The 15,917-nt window shown below is 52.2% G+C and overlaps 1 protein-coding gene across 4 annotated transcripts in view; it reads left to right on the forward strand.

Annotated features, from left to right (window-relative positions):
• Nucleotides 1-15,917, forward strand: part of LOC101638476 (carboxyl-terminal PDZ ligand of neuronal nitric oxide synthase protein) — a 379,449-nt gene that overhangs the window by 346,961 nt on the left and 16,571 nt on the right. For 2 of the 4 annotated variants that reach the window (XM_045297874.1, XM_045297875.1), the window contains exons 7-11: nucleotides 1,248-1,414; nucleotides 3,026-3,205; nucleotides 6,915-6,956; nucleotides 11,286-11,451; nucleotides 12,918-13,070. In XM_045297874.1, coding sequence (XP_045153809.1) covers nucleotides 1,248-1,414; nucleotides 3,026-3,205; nucleotides 6,915-6,956; nucleotides 11,286-11,451; nucleotides 12,918-13,070 — 708 coding nt within the window. Of the gene's footprint in view, nucleotides 1-1,247; nucleotides 1,415-3,025; nucleotides 3,206-6,914; nucleotides 6,957-11,285; nucleotides 11,452-12,917; nucleotides 13,913-15,917 lie in introns of those variants that run through there. The other 2 variants (XM_004706776.3, XM_004706775.2) reach the window with 2 other exon arrangements.

Raw genomic sequence — 15,917 nt, forward strand, 5'->3', positions numbered from 1 at the left:
GTTCAGGGAGCGAATGCATGCAAAGCGCTGGGACCAGGGCCTGGGGCCTATGGAGGCTCTTCCCATTGAAGCTGTCACTCTTGCATTTGCCAAGGCAGGAAGTGACCATTTCAAGCCTTTAAAGGCAGCACGTCATCCCTTGTCTTGTTGTCAATGCAGGCAACCCAGAAAAAGCCCTTAGCATGAGTCCAGCAGCAGGGACATCCACCACTCACAGAGCGGGGTCCTGCCCCCAGACTTTCAGAGAGATGGGCGGACACAGTGGCCACAATAGTAGGTACAAACATAAGAACCATTGTAAGGCGGTGAGGGACCAGGCAGTTTTTCAGTCTGTTGTCCGTAGGGTCTGGATGAGTCAGAGCCGACTCAAAGTCAGACACGAGGGCACCTGGACGCACCACCACTATCCCTAGACGTGACCGGGGCTCCTTCCCCAGTCAGCGTCCTTCTGCCGGCCCTGCCGGCCAGCTTAGTGGCCAATGTCCTCCTGTCCAAGATGCACCTTTCACCCACCTCTGTGTTTCATCCCATCGTGCCTCTCCCTGAGCCTGGACCTGTCATTCACCCCGAAATAAAAGCACGTCTTTCCCATCTTCAAAATGAAATGAGACCAGACCTTACTTGTCTCTCCACCCCCCACTGTGACGATCTCGGGTGCTGTTGGGTCCATGTCGACTCACGGCACCCTCCACGACCAAGGAGAGCTGCCCCGGCGCGCTGGCTCAGTGGAGATCTTTACCGAGGCAGCACATCTCCAGGCCTTTCTCCCCTGGCACAGCGGGATGGGGTTCACATTGCCATTTCCATTTGTTAGATGGGTGCTTAACCATTGAGCCACCAGGGCTCCTGCCTCTCCCCCAGCCTAATGCATTATCTCTTGCCTTTCCTTCACTTTTAAAATAGGACCATCCTATGGGGATGGGAATTTAATACACTTGAGTGGGACACTGGGTAAAAATATGATGGAGCTCCGGGCTTGACAAGCAATGCCTAGGTAGTGCAAGCAGTTAAGTGCTCACCTATGAGCCTGAAGGTTAGTGGTTTGAACCCAACCAGAGGCACCCCAGAAAACAGGCCTGGCGTCCTGCTTCTGAGAAGCCACAGCCTTGGAAACCCCATTGGAGCACTTCTGCTCTGCACACATGGCACCAACCAGCAACTGACAGCAACGGCTAAAAATGTGAACGTTTGGAAAGGTAGGACATTGTTGTTGACTTCACAGTTCCCCTTCTCCGTTGTCCCTGCAGGCCGCCAGCTCACAGGAGCCGAGAGGGCCTCCACAGCCACTGCGGAGGAGACTGACATCGACGCCGTAGAGGTCCCACTTCCAGGGAACGACATCCTGGAGTTCAGCCGAGGGGTAACCGACCTTGACGCAGTTGGGGATGAAGGAGGCTTCCACACAGATGCTAAGGTAGCCAGAAGGGGCGCACGCTGGGGCTCTGCACATGGGTGTTCCTGCTGGCACAGCCGATATTACAGCCTCAAGCTCCCTGCCTTGGCTGGGTCAGCATCTGAGTGAGGCCCTCACAGCACGTGGCAGGGCATGAGCATGAACATGGACCCCTTCCTTTCCAAAGGGCTGAACCCCTCCTGGGATTTAGCTCCGAGTGCCAACTCCAGCAAGAAGGGTGCTGCTGAGCTCTGTCCTGGCATGCCTGGACCCACCGTTACGTTTGATCGCCTCCTTATCCCCAGCACCCTCTGCCCTTAATGGCATGTAGCCTCTGCACAGTCTTTGTGCCAGGCTAATCCCTGCATATCCGCAGACGTAATCCCCTGTGGTTTGGGTAATGGAGCAAAGTGAGCTTTGGCTCCTGCGGCCTGCAGTAGTGTTGGTGTGCCCTCAGCTCTGTGGAGGCCAGGAACCGGTTCAGTGGCTATTAGGATCTGGGAGACCACTGTAGGTTTCCTTTGCCAGGTGGTGTGACTGAGGCCCTTAATATGATTCAAATTAAGCAGCTAAAAGCTTGAGACCAAATTCCAACCTGAACACAAAAGAGAAGAAAACTAGAAGGAAGAACAGTAAGAGTGTGGCCCCGTGGGTGCCCTAGGTTCCCCATCAGTCATCTGCCGAGGGAGAAGGCTGTCTAGTTTGGAGGTCAGTGGAGTTTGGTGCGCAGTGTGTTCCCTACCAAGGGGCAGCACTGTGGGTCTCTTCCTCTCCCATTGTTCGAGGAAGGATCAGCAGCAGAACTCCGGGAGGCAAACCACCCTCCCTGCAGCTCCATAATGACGGAATGAGGTGCAGAAGCTGTCCTCCTACAAGTGCCCAGTTGTAGAGGAGACTCAGGAAAGGGAGCAGGGACCACTTCCTGCTGAAGAGGGAAGATCTCTCTCCTGACCATTATTTGTTTAATACCTAAACTTGCTTCCCCGGTGGGCTTCACTGTGAACGGAGGCAGTGGGGGATTGTGGAGCTCCCTCCTGTCACGTGACCTCTTCCTCCAATGAGAAGCACCCTGTCCCTGCGGGGTTGTAGGTAGCCACTTCTATAGAAATCTATTCCTACCCCTTAAGTAATTCAAAAATACGGTATCATTTGTTCGTGGTGGGCCCGAGATGGGCAATTTCAGTTGTCTTTCTCCCATCATGGGAGACCTGGTGGCTTAATGGGTAACGAGTTGGGCTGTTAACCACAAGGTCAACAGTTCAAAACCACCAGCCTCTTTGAGGAAGAAAGATGAGGCTATATACTCCTGTCAGTATTTGCAGTCTTAGAACCCCCTGGGGGCAGTTGTACTCTATCCTCTAGGAATTGGCTCGAAGGCAGTGAGGTTGAGTTTTTTGTCTTCTATCACATTGGCCCAACTATTGAAGTGTCCAAAATGATTTTCCACCCATGTACACCATCTTTGAATTCCCCACGCCTCTTTCCATGGAAGACATCAGCATTCCCAGCTGTGGGTTACAAAGGGGCCGTTTCACTTGGCCCACATTCATGGCTATGTCTACATGGACTGAGTGAGCTCCCTAAAAATGACGCCCGCCCATGTGTCATGCCCTGCTGTCTCTTCTCCTCTAGGTTTCTCCCCACCCACAGGAGCCCATGCTGACAGCCTCGCCCAGGATGCTACTTCCCTCCTCTTCCTCGAAGCCACCAGGCTTGGGCTCTGGGACGCCACTGTCCACCCACCACCAGATGCAACTCCTGCAGCAGCTCCTCCAGCAGCAGCAGCAGCAAACCCAAGTGGCTGTGGCCCAGGTTCTCCTCAGCCTCCTCCCTACTTCACAGGCTCCACTCTCATGGGCTTGATGCGCCTTCCCTAGCCAGGGGCTCAGGGCAGGTTTAAAACTTAGGGAGCCATAAGGACCGCTCATGCTATCTGATCATTGCTTGTTAGGGACCCAGGGAGGCGGGAGGGAGAGAGATGGGGGATGCGGTTGAAATAGAAAGAAACATTTTTGGTTTCCCATGTATCCCCGTCCCCCCTCGCTCTGAAGTGGCTTTGGCTGGCTTGGCTGGATGTTGGATGATGACTCGATCTTACCATTCTGCCGCAAGGGAAAGAGGCACACAATTCCACCTTTCCCCCCTGCCTTCTTTTCTGGGCATTTGGAGTAGGGAGGGATGCCTTCGGGGTCAGGACAGGTGTGACTTGTGTTGCCACCCTTAAAAGTGCTTCGAGTATGTATTTGTGCCAACCTCCCTTGCAAAGTGTGCTACCCTCCCCTTCCAACCTCCTGGTCCATAACAATGCGCCTAAGCCTCCAACGGTGCCCCACTTACTCCAGGCAGTATTTGGTACAGTCCTGGCCTTAGAATTCATTCAAGTGACATGTTCACTTACAGGAATTTAGGTATATGATTTGCACCTTGAATTGGCTTGGTCCTCAAGCGCCAAATACTATTAGAGCTTCAAAGATTTATTGGGCTACTAAAAACTTGGTGGGACATGGGGCGGCCCGGGAGGGATGGTGTTCATTTCTCACACCATTTCTTACACCAGTGCTGTAAGCAGGGGTTCTTTCTGTTCGCTTTCTGTGAAGGGCATGATAGTCAATAACTTTGTTGGAACCTATACATCTGGGCTTCATTTTTACCCCAGTCAGCGAAGACATGCACTCACACCATGGAGATAAAGGCTGAACCTTAAGGGCACAGGTCTGGCAGGGCAGGGCCTAAGTGGGGAATGAAGACAGAGAGGGTGTGGCAGTGGGATTTGGGAGTGCAGGCAGAGGTTCTGGAAGAGTTGCTGTCTACGGTAGCGTTCTGCATCTGAGTGAGTGTTCTGGAATGGCAGGGAGAACGCTTCACCAGGGAGCAGTTATGAGCTCCTGTTGCACCTTTGCTCCCTCTCCTCCTGGCTCTCGGGTGGAGTGAGTCACCAGGCCGGGCTGGCTCTCCCATGCCTGTACCTTGAGCAAGCAGCCCGCAGCCTTGCCTGATCTGCTACCACAGGAATCTTGAATAGACCCTGGAAGATGGTCTCCCACTGACCTAGGCCTGGGGCCCAAGCTGGCTGCCAGGCTTCCTGAGAATAAGAGTTATTCAAGCCTTTTATAAAATTCTAGCCATGCAACAAAAGGAGGGGTGCTGTTGCTGGGAGGATTTGCAGGTGTCCCCAAAGCCAATCAGAGGAGGGATTGTCCTTAATGGATTCTTACATTGCAGGGTGGGCATTGAGCAGTCTTTCTTTGTCAAATCAGGAAATGCATCTGCTGTCCCTAATGACTGCCCAGCACTCCCGAGAAAGCCCATCCCTGGAGGCACAAAGCCTGCGCTCCAACTTGGGGTCCATCCGAAACTCTGGAATCGTTTCCAAAAGTTTCACGTAGACTACAAATACATTTGACGATTGTACTTATCTCTTTCAGTATATCAATTGCCAAGTAATTATTATTTATCTTCGAATGGGCTTGATGCATATTCATGATGAATATTATCGGAGAGGCATTTAAATTGGAGGTTACTGCTAGATACTAAAGAGAAACTGTTTGTCACTATATAACGTACGCAACAACAGTTGTGTTGTGGCAGTCCAAGGAAGCACTGGTCCACAGAGCAGCTAGACCCGTAACTTAGCCTGGGTCGATCTAAGTTGGGATGAAACCCCAAGAGTGGGTTTCTGGGACAGAGTTAGGCTGTACTAATGTCCCTGGGTCAGTGTTGTGCTGACTGATTTTATTGGCCTCTCTCCTTGAAGGCAGAAGACCTGGGGGTCAGAAGTGAGATGCTGGTGCCTGGCAATTCTAGTCGGTTCCACAAGCTGGGACACCTGCAACCTCCTCTTCATTTGGAATCTTTTGAGTTGATTATCGTTGGATGTGCTCAGGTTGACTCTCAGTTCGAGCAGATGATTGAAAGGCTGCCATAGTGAGATGAAATCCCACTTTGGTGAGACAACTTTGCATAGGATTCTAAACTCTTCTAGAATCTTTTAAGTTGGACACAACCTCAGAGGTCCTCTGATCGGGTCTGTTCCCCTAGTGGCTAGCATCCCATTAGGTAATCTCTGACCACCTGTCTTGTATTTGCCTCTTGCTTTCTTTGCTACCTAGGAAGGCGGCTGGGGTGGTGGTGTCTCTCTCTGCTGGCTGCCCGCTCCCATCCATCATGCTCATGGATCCAGTCAGCCTTCAGTGACACATCTCTCTGCATACTCCTCTTTCTCCCATCTCTTGGTTGCATTTGCTCAAAGACGTTTTGTCTCCAGATCCTTGGGTGAAAGCAGTCATATGAGAGATATAGAGGGATAAATTGATAGCTTTTCCTTAGCATATTTCAAGCATTTAAAATAGATCCAACCCTGCACCCTGGGTTGGTCTGTGTGAGCGAGGACTGGTTTCTGAGCTCAGTTTGAGGTCAGCATTTACTTGTTCAAGGCCAACTTTTACTTGTCTGTCAGAGGCTATTGCCACCAACCTGCAAAGCCTCTGTCTTTCTTTACATCGTTCATTTCTGGCTGTCTCCATGACACTGCCAGCAGTCCCAGAATTCCATTGGGTAAAGGTATAGCCTCAGCTGGGACCTCAGGTGGGAACATGGCTGCTCTAAGGCAGAAGACAGACTTCCTTGCAGACAGGTGCATTCTTGAGGTCACTTGAATTATACACCCGTCTCCCACTCCCCTTTATTCTCCCAGGCTAATCTGGTTCTTCTGTCGTCATTAGAACCCTGGCATGGGTCTCCTTGAAAGTGTTCTGATGGAGTTAAGACCTCAAGGCCTCTCCCAGCCTTACCCAAAGTTGGTTCAGATATGGCCTACCAGGAGTCTGCTATGCCTTTAAAGGTATCCGGGCAAATGTCGTGCCCAACAAGTTCTTCGATATTTCTAGGTTAGACCTCAGTGTAAATAGTGGACCCTTTTCCCCAAGCCGCTCCCCCTGCCACTCTCCCCACCCAGCATGAGGCTTGTCTGGCTGCACTAGCTTCCTGCTTTCAGATGGAGCAGACACTGGATGGAAATGAGGGCTCAGCCTAGCCGTGAACGCATATGGGAAGAAGTAGCTGGCATCCGCATGGCCAAGGACAAGGTTGATCCCCAGATCAGCTGTAGCTGTGAAGTAGGCCACATTAGTTTGTCATTTGCCAATTCCCAGCCAGCTCATGAACAAGAACTGTTAGTGCAGCTCGGGATTGCTATTTAAAGATTTCCCCTCTCCCTGCTGCGGTCTCCGCTTGCTGAGAACAGGTAATTGGTTATTTACGCTTCGCAGTCGTGTGTGCTGTGGTTAGTGCGAGGAGCTGTGCTAAATCGAAAACCCTGCACCCTACTCCCCAGACCCCAGAGTTAGCACCTGTCCTCGTGGCTTCTCCCCATGCCCAGCGCCCTAGGGTGTGCTACCCAGTCCCTGCTGTATGCATGTTGGGACAGCACTGCCCACCTCTGCTTGTGTGTCCTGTGTGGGGGGCAAATTGCTCTGGTTCTCTCCACTGCCATTTCCATGTGCCCGCCGCTCCCTAACTTCAGCCTGGCCCTGCCCCCACTTCTGATGGAGGAGCTGGAGTCCAGGCAAGTGGGCTGGAGAGCGATTGGGGTGGTGGTTTTGTTGGGTGGGGTGGGGAGGTGGGTGGGAGAGCTTGGGGAGAGACCTAGAGTTGGCGGGTGCAGGGTGGGATGTTGGCGTGTAGAACTGGGGCTGCAACCCAGGAGTGGGCATCTGGTCCCTGACACTCCAGGTTGAAGCCCTCCCACAGGCTTGGTTTGTGCCTGGAAAAAGTTGCTGTCGAAGATGACATGGCTCTGGAAAGGAGATGTTCATGCTTACCTTCCCAGGAGCCTTGGGGCACAATGGCTAAGTGTTGGCTTGTGACTCCGTAAGAGAAAAGACCTGGCAACCTGCCAGCATACAGGTGTCAGCCTTGAAAACCCAATGGGCCATTCTACTCTGTCACGTGGAGTCACTGGCTATGAGCAGAAAACCAGCTCAATGGCCCCTAACCACACCACCACCTTTGCCAACGGTCCTGGTCCAGAGTCAATATGATTATGACCCTCGGGGTTGCCATTGGAGCCGCCCCCAGCAGCCCCATGGGAAAAAGGCCTAGCGGTGTGCTTCCATTTAAAGCATAGATGAGAAAACCCCAGGGAATGGCTCCACCCAACCCCTGGGGTCAGCATGAGCTGAACAGACACCCCAGCAAGGGGTTAGATTTTGGGTTTTGGTGGTACCTGGGGGGGGGGGCGTTAACTTTGCAAAAGGTGTTTAAGTCTTTGAAAGAGAAGTGTGCTAACCACACATAAACTCCCCATCTGCCTGTGAGGAAATGTTCTCTGCTTCTGTTCCATGAATATGCGGAGCACTGACCCTAGCTGCCCCAACCAAGGCCGGAAACGGTACCTTGCCTCATTTAATGGTTTCCGGACGGGACCTACATCTGCCAAGTGCCAAGGCTGTTACATTGCCTCCGAGTTAGAAAGCAGTTCTGGCTGCTGTCTCCACATGGCCTCGTTGGGGCTCTCCTAAGTGCAGGCTGCTGCTGCCTGCAGCCTACGCTGTGGAGGGCTGCGGAGGAGGCAGAGGGCTCATTAGTGTTGGCTTGGGGCAGCGGCAGCACCTGCGTTCAAGTTCACAGGGTGCTGGAGGCCAGTGAAACTCGGAAGAGCCAGAAGGTGACGTTTCTGGGTCTGGAAAGTTTTCTGCTTTTGACAGATCAGTTACCACTTTTCTGTAGTTCTTTATCTAGTGGGAAATATGGGCGTTCTCCTTCTCGACTGGTTTCTGCTTTTCAGAGGTCTGTCTTCTGCAGGTCTTACCGTACCTGAAATGGCACAACGCGTGTGTGCCGAGGTGAAATTTTTGACGAACCTGATATGAGGGACCCTCAGCCTCCAGAGCAGCGGTTCTCAACCTTCCTCATGCCGTGACCCTTTCATACAGCTCCTCATGTGGTGGTGACCCCAACCATAACATTATTTTCATTGCTACTTCATCACTGTCATTTTGCTACTGTGAATTGGGCGACCCCTGGGAAAGGGTCGTTCGGCCCCAAAGGGGTCGCGACCCACAGATTGAGAACCGCTGCTCCAGAGGGTTTCCTCAAGACCCTTCCTGCCTGCTCATTTGTGCTGGGAACATTTGAACTAGGGGGGGTCTTCTTATATGTTTTGCCAAATAGTAGTTGCACTTTGGGAAAGTGTGTACCTGCCAAAGACGCTCCCAGCTCTGTCTCTCTCTTTTTCTTGGCTCCTGTGGGAGGAAACTCTTCCTTGATTCGCGGACCTCACAGTGGGGATGTAGGAGTGATATTTAGGAGACTCCAAGCAAGTGGCCCCTAATATGAACCACTGTGTATTCCTGGGTGTGGAACCAGACTGCCTGTGCCTCTAGTCGGCCCTCTCACTCCACAGATGCAGAGACTAAGGCCCAGAGAGAAGAGAGGCACTTATATTGGGAGTCACCAACAGACCCATGCGTATCCATTTCCAAGCCAATGTTCCCCAATGGCCTGTTCTGTTGGGGGGTGCAGAGACCTGAGCCTACCTCATGTGTGCAGGGAGCCCTCAATACACATTAGTTAGGAGTACACAGAATCCTCTACTTTCTCTGTGTACATCTCTGTTAGTCCAGGTAGACTAGAGAAACAAATTCATGCCTAAGAAAGAGCTTTATATACAAGCGCAATTGACTATTGAGAAAACATCCATTAGGTTCTTCCTCAGTAATGCCTCACAGGGAGTGAGCATGTGTCCCGCCTCCAGCAAGCCATTTTATCTCCATAGCACTTCCAAATCAAGCTACAACATGAATGACAGACCAGACTCCACCCCTCCACTCTTAAGGCTCAAATTGACAAGAGATTATATAACTACCACAACATCCCCTCAACCCCTTTCTTCCCCATTTCTGCCTGGCATTCCTGTTTAGTTCCATAGGAAATACAGAGTTTTCCCAGTGCTCCTTGCACTGGGGCCGTTAGTTGGAATTAGAAGCAGCACTTGCAGGTGGAAGGGCAAGTTAGACCAGGAAAGGGCTTCCCATGGCAATACAATTTGGAGGTCTCCTGGTGAAATGGCTCTGTGCCTCAGTTTCCAGGGAAGATAGCCAGCCACCATCTGATCTCCAGATTAAAATATTATTGCACATATCTCCCTGTTCTCAGTGCTTTCTGGATCTCTTCACATTTCGTATAAGGCAGCAGATGGACCAACATCTTGACAGGATATCATTTCTGCCCTTCAGGGTGCTTTGTGGAGGACAGAATGATCTTAGATTTATCCTTAGGCATCCCCCTCTCAGGGGCAGATGGGCCCTGCCTTGGGGAGTTGCTAATGGAAAGTGTCAGCTAATCTCATTAGAGCCTCCACTCAGAAGCACAGTCAACTACAAGGTCAAGTCCTCAAATCTGGAATGGAAGTGGCCAAAGAGGATGATGCTCTTTGCACCGCTGGGAGGTGCAAGCTCCGGGCCAGCAGGGCCCATTGTCCGCCCTGGTCAAGCCCTGGGTGAACATGGTCCCTGACTCCCTGATAAGATACGAGTTCCTTTGGAACAAACCACTCTTCAGAAGTCTAGAGCACTTGTGTTTGGGGCAGGAGCATCAGCTAGCTCTTGAGCCCCTTCTTCTTTCCTCTCTCCTCCACCTCTTGCCTCACCTGCGGTGCCCCTATCAGCCCACGTGCCATTCCCCGCTCTGTACTGATGAACCACAGCTTGTTGTGGCCTAAGGTCACCACATGTATTTGTTTCCTTCCTTTCTTCAAAGGCTTTCTGAACCACCCCCTCCCCATTCCGTTTCCCCTGATTGCCATGATAAGCCCTTCTTTCCCCAGAGACCCTTGATTCACTTTCTAATGTTAGTGTTACTGGCTATGCAACCCCTTTCCTCAAGAGAGAGTCTGATAGAACTCTCCCACGTTTCCTCCCACGGAGTTTGTCCCCACACCATGGCCCCCATACCTGTGAGGCTGCCATTGCTAGGGAGAGCTGGGGGTGGAGTGGGGAGCATGTTGGGCTGCTAACTACAGGTCAGCAGTTCGAACCCCTTAGCTGCTCCACAGGAGAAAGATACTTTCTGCTCATGTTAGAATTGACAGCCCAAAGAGGCAGTTCTCAGTCCTGTCGAGTCACTGTAAGTCAGAATGGAGTCTATAGCCATGCGTTTGTCTCCCAGGGGAGGAGGTGGGGGTCGTCTGTGAACTGACAAAGGTCCTGCTCCCCCCAGAGGGCTGGCTCTGTAGACTGCCTCTGGTTGCCAATCACCTCAGCCCTCCCAGAGTGTTGGAGGACATCCTAGCATGAGTCGGTCCGGTCCGCAAATGCGTGACCCCTGCAAGGGGTGAGCTGCAGTTCTAGGTGTCGTGGAAAGTAAAAAGGGAATGAACAGGCATGAAAAGAAGCTGAGCTGCAGCAAACATGATAAGATGGCTTTGTGTTGACCTCCTGGTGATTTAGGAAGGTCATAGGTAGTGCTTCCTGTGCCCTGTTATGTTAAGGGAGAGCAAAGAGTGGGGGTTTGTAGTGACACTATTCTTTGCTCATGTATCAGTATGTTTTTGAATTGCTGGGGGAGTTCTTGTGATAAGGATGGAGCACCGGGTATTGGGGGGAATCAGACAAGGGCTCTTTTCTGCCTCTTGGTCTTGATGTGAGGCCCAGGCTGACAGGAGGTGCACCACGACCGAGCCTCACTTGAGACACTGAGCGATGCATGGGCCAAGTGACCCAGTTTCTTTTGTGCCTCTCTCTCCTGAATGAAAGGCCCCGATGCCCCCTTGCCCAGGAAGGGCTTCCTCATCTTGACCTGAGCAGGGAGGGAGTCTCTGGTCTTGGATGTGCACCAGCAGCTCTTACCAAGTTCTCCCCTCTTTGTCCGGCCCTGTTTCCTCTTCTCACTGCAGGTTCACTTGCTGAAGGACCAGTTGGCTGCGGAGGCTGCGGCGCGGCTAGAGGCCCAGGCTCGTGTGCACCAGCTCCTGCTGCAGAACAAGGACATGCTCCAGCACATCTCGCTGCTGGTCAAGCAGGTGCAGGAGCTGGAGTTGAAGCTGTCCGGACAGAATGCCAGTAAGTGACGCCCTGCCCAGCCTCGCCCCACTCTGGAGGCGATGAGAAGCAGATGTTATTTTCCTGATGGGGTTTCTGGTGCTTTATGGGAACCACTGGCTTTCCCCTGTGTTCCTATAGACAACAGAGACAGCTTTGCATGCCTTATCCATACAGGTCATGGAATAGCAGAATGTCAGGGCCCCAGGGAGTCTTAGCTGCCTTCTAATCCAGTGCCCTTGGCTGTCTCCAGAGAGTTGGTGCCACATCAACATCCAGCCACTAATGGGTGGGGGCAGGAGTATCCTACCTCCTGAGCAAGTGCATTTCTCAGATTTGTTCCCCAGCCAACTGAGTCCCTACTGGGTGTCATGCCCTCGCTGTCTGAGGCATCATCCTTTTTAGTGATTTGCTATCTTAGTCTCATTGCAGTCTGTAGAAAATGCTGCAGTTGGGTCACTTTGGAGAACAGGAACCATTTTGTAGACTGGGAGTTCAAATGCAGGACATTGGCAGGGCCCTCACCCTCAGCTCTTGGGGAAGAACCTTGCATGTATCCTTCGGCTTTAGGTGTTTCTTGGTGTTCTGTGACTTCATATGATGGCTTCTCCCTGATATGTCTGCCTTTCTGTATCTATATTCCCCTTTATAAGACACTCATACGAAGGGATTAGGTTTAGGACCCAGCCTACTTCGGTATGCCCTCATTAACAGCAAAAGAGAACCCTGTTTCCAAGCAGGATCCCTTGAACAGGTACAGGGGTTCGAACGTCAATATATCTTTTGGGTGACACAGCCTATCTGTACCACTCTCTCGGCACTATTTATCTTCACAAGTCTGTAGCCCAGAAAGAAAAAGTAACCATCTATGCATTGACTGGGTAGAGGGGCAGCAGAGTAATTGCTGTTCTGGGTAGAGGGGGCCTGCCTGAGGCACTGAGCTACTGCCTCTAGGCAGGACTGGGCAGCTCTGGAAGGGGACACATCTCCATGCCTTTCGGTTGAGTTTACCCATGGGTTGCTTGCACTGTGCCAGAAACGGTGGCAGAATTCTACACAGTCGATGCTGTGTAATCCCTGCGATGGTAGAGACGCTATCCGAGTTTACACATAGGAAACAGACTCCGACAAAGGGAGATTCAAATCGCAGCTCCTGTGTCCAATTCCTGGAACCTCCCAGGAGTTAGGTGGCTCCACAGCAAATGGGACCTAGTCACTCGGGCATTTGGGGACCAATATGGAAGAACCTGTCTAAAAAAAAGCTGGGTGCATAATCAACACATGTGTGGGTGAAACAGGACACTGCAGCAGAGTCTGGCCAGTGAGTGGCTGGCCCTGTCAGGAGCTGTAGGAAGGGGGGGATGTGTTAAGAGATGCAAAGGCCCTATGAGGTGCCCTAAATTGGTGAGGGGAGGACTCTTGCAAGAGAACCGCCAGCAACCAACCGCCTTGCCTAACACTGCCCACCTTCTTGCCTCTCCCTCCAGTGGGCTCGCAGGACAGCTTGTTGGAGATCACCTTCCGCTCCGGAGCCCTGCCTGTACTCTGCGACCCCACGACCCCCAAACCAGAGGACCTGCACTCACCACCACGGGGCGCGGGCCTGGCTGACTTTGCCCACCCAGTGGGCAGCCCCTTAGGTAGGCGCGACTGCTTGGTGAAGCTGGAGTGCTTCCGCTTTCTCCCGCCCGAGGACACCCCGCCCCCGGTGCCAGGCGAGCCGCTCCTGGGCGGCCTGGAGCTCATCAAGTTCCGAGAGTCGGGCATCGCCTCGGAGTACGAGTCCAACACGGACGAGAGCGAGGAGCGCGACTCGTGGTCTCAGGAGGAGCTTCCCCGCCTGCTGAACGTGCTGCAGAGGCAGGAGCTGGGCGATAGTTTGGATGATGAGATTGCCGTGTAGGGAGGGCCTTGGGGGAGGAAGAGACCAGGAGGAGGGAGAGCCTGCGGCTGTGTGCAGGGGGATGCCTGACTCATGCGAACTGATGAAGATACAGGGGCCCGAGAGAGTATAACGTTTCAGAAATGAGTATGGATTTTGCTTTGGAGGGCCAAGCCGAGAAGAACTAGGATTCCCTGAGCCAGCCGAGACTCTGCGAGAGAGGCCCAGGCTGCTGTAGGACCTTCCAAACCCATGCATTATCCTCTGTTGTGTGGTGCCTGCTACCGCCTTGTGCTCCCCTTCTCCTCCGTGTGACTGTGAAGGGAAACCATCGGTACCCTCTCGGGTACTTTGTCTTGGGATAGCAGGATGCTACGAGTTGCCTGAACCTCCCCTCACCTGTTTGGGGAGGAATCCCTTCTCTAGGCCCTTGCACGGGTTCTTGCTATTGACTGCTCTGAGCTGTGAATGACAGGATACTCCTTTCCATCTGAGTGTGAAATGGAGATGTGTCACACTGGGTAGGCATTAGATTAATTGGGTCCAAAAAGTTTTCCCTAGTTGGATGTCCAGGCTCTTGCTGTGGGAGCCCCTGGGATGGGGGTGGGGAGGGGATGGGGGGGTGAGTGGGGAGACAGTCTTTCCTGCCATAGATCACTTCAGTATGGGAAGCCCTGCCCGCCTCCTGCCTGAAATCCCAGTTCTCCTAAATGGAAAGTTGGGAAGTTGTCCCTTCATCTCCCCAGTGTCACCCGTCAGGGGCCATGCCTGCTGAAGCCAGTGCCGTACTCCCTCTTGCCTCTAAGAAAGCATTGAGCCCCAGCCTGAGCTGGAGCCCAGCCTTACCTCTCAGCCTGTCCCCTCCGTTGGATAGTGGTGGTCAGTTCTTACTGGGGAAAAATAAAAAGCACGTGGGCTGGTAGCTGAGACATTAATCTTCAGAATCACTGCCACTTAGGTCAAGGACCGTAGCTGGGTCACCCTTGACCTGTCTCGGTGGGTATATGCCTAGAGCACGCCTCCAACAAGTGCCATGTGCAATTCTTTTGACCTTTATGGTCTAGATCTGGCCTGGATATCAGGCCTCAGTGCAGCAGGCTGGCTGGGGCAGTGAGGACTGGTCCCAGAGATTTAAACATTCCTGAAGACGGCCGAGACCTGTCAGAATAGTATGGTCAGTGAAATAAGGCTTTTTCTTGGACAAGAAGCTATAGACCCAGACTACAGTATTCTTTGAGGGTCAATTAGTAAAGTTTGGTTGCCCCCAAATAGAACTTTTCAACCTTCACTTGGCTTTATAATTTATAAATATGAAAGAGCTCTTGTACCACAACTTGATTTCTTCTAGACCAGAAAGTCCAAATTATGTAAAGGTAGCTTTACATTAACCTTCCTTGGAGATTTGTATACTGGTGTCATGAGACCTACGAATGGTGTGTGTGTGTGTGTGTGTGTGTGTGTGTGTGTGTGTGTGTACATGTGTGAAAGAAAATATGCACATGTATACAGACTTGTGAGGCATGACCTGAGATAAGACAATGGGATTCTCCAGGGTGTTTGACTCAGGGAAGGATCTGTGTTCTTTCCTGACATTAGTGAGAGGGGCTGCTCTGTGTTTATTTTCGGATTCACCATGGGAAGTAGGCCCTGCAACGTGAGGAAAGGAAGAACCAGGAGAGTGAGATGTGCAAAACAAAAGCAGCCGAGGTAAAGAATCCAGCTAGGTGGAAGCGACCTCGTTGACACAATCTCAATCCAGGGGTCCTGATATCTGAGACCTTGTAGATCATTAGCATGTCCAGTGTCCAGGGAAGTGGAAGGACTGGTTTCTCGAGGCTCACAGTCTACAAGCAGGAGCTGAGGATAAAATCAGAGGCTGATGAAGGAGGTGTGTGTTGGGATAGAGCGGGGTCGGGGGGAATTTGGAGAGGGGGTGATGACATGGGAAAGTTAGTTTCTAAAATGGTCTTAAAAACTGGGAAGGGCAAGAAGAAAGGTAGAAGAGAGAAGAATCAGAGAGGCTGCTTATCGCCAATGCTGGGGTGAGGCCCATGTGCCCCAAATCAGTGCACATTCCGAGAGTGGGACAAGGACAGATCATGGGGGGTTACCAGCCATCAACCTTCCACCGAGGCCACTGGGCAGGAGAGGGACAATTCTAGACCTGATTTCACAGCGATGTCACCCTGTCCTCCTCCTCTGCTTCTTGCTTTGCTAACTCAACTCCTGCCTTCCGGCCTTTCCTCCTCCTACTCTGACCGATGTGGAGGACAAGTGGACACCAGGGGTACCTGCCCACCTTGCTGGTGACAAAAGGCTGTGAGCCCGGTGGCCTGCCCCGGGTACCACAGACCACCAGGCTCTCACAGACGCAGAGCCGGCGACAATTCCTCTGACCAAGATGGATTGTACATTGGGTTGGAAATTACACTCCTTATATCAGTGCTCTGTGTAACGCCTCTCCACAGCCTCGCGTCTCTCAGCCAACCTTGTTGAGGGTTGGACTCCTTTTATTTGCTCTTTGCCTGAATGCTTTCTCCCACCCCACGGCCCCTCTCTTCCGTAAACTGTTGTGTCATTAACTCTGTTGGATTAATTCTCTGGG

This window comes from Echinops telfairi, unplaced genomic scaffold (genome assembly GCF_000313985.2).
Source record: "Echinops telfairi isolate 266 unplaced genomic scaffold, ASM31398v2 ScPeMD7_7424;HRSCAF=8462, whole genome shotgun sequence".
Taxonomy (NCBI): domain Eukaryota; kingdom Metazoa; phylum Chordata; class Mammalia; order Afrosoricida; family Tenrecidae; genus Echinops; species Echinops telfairi.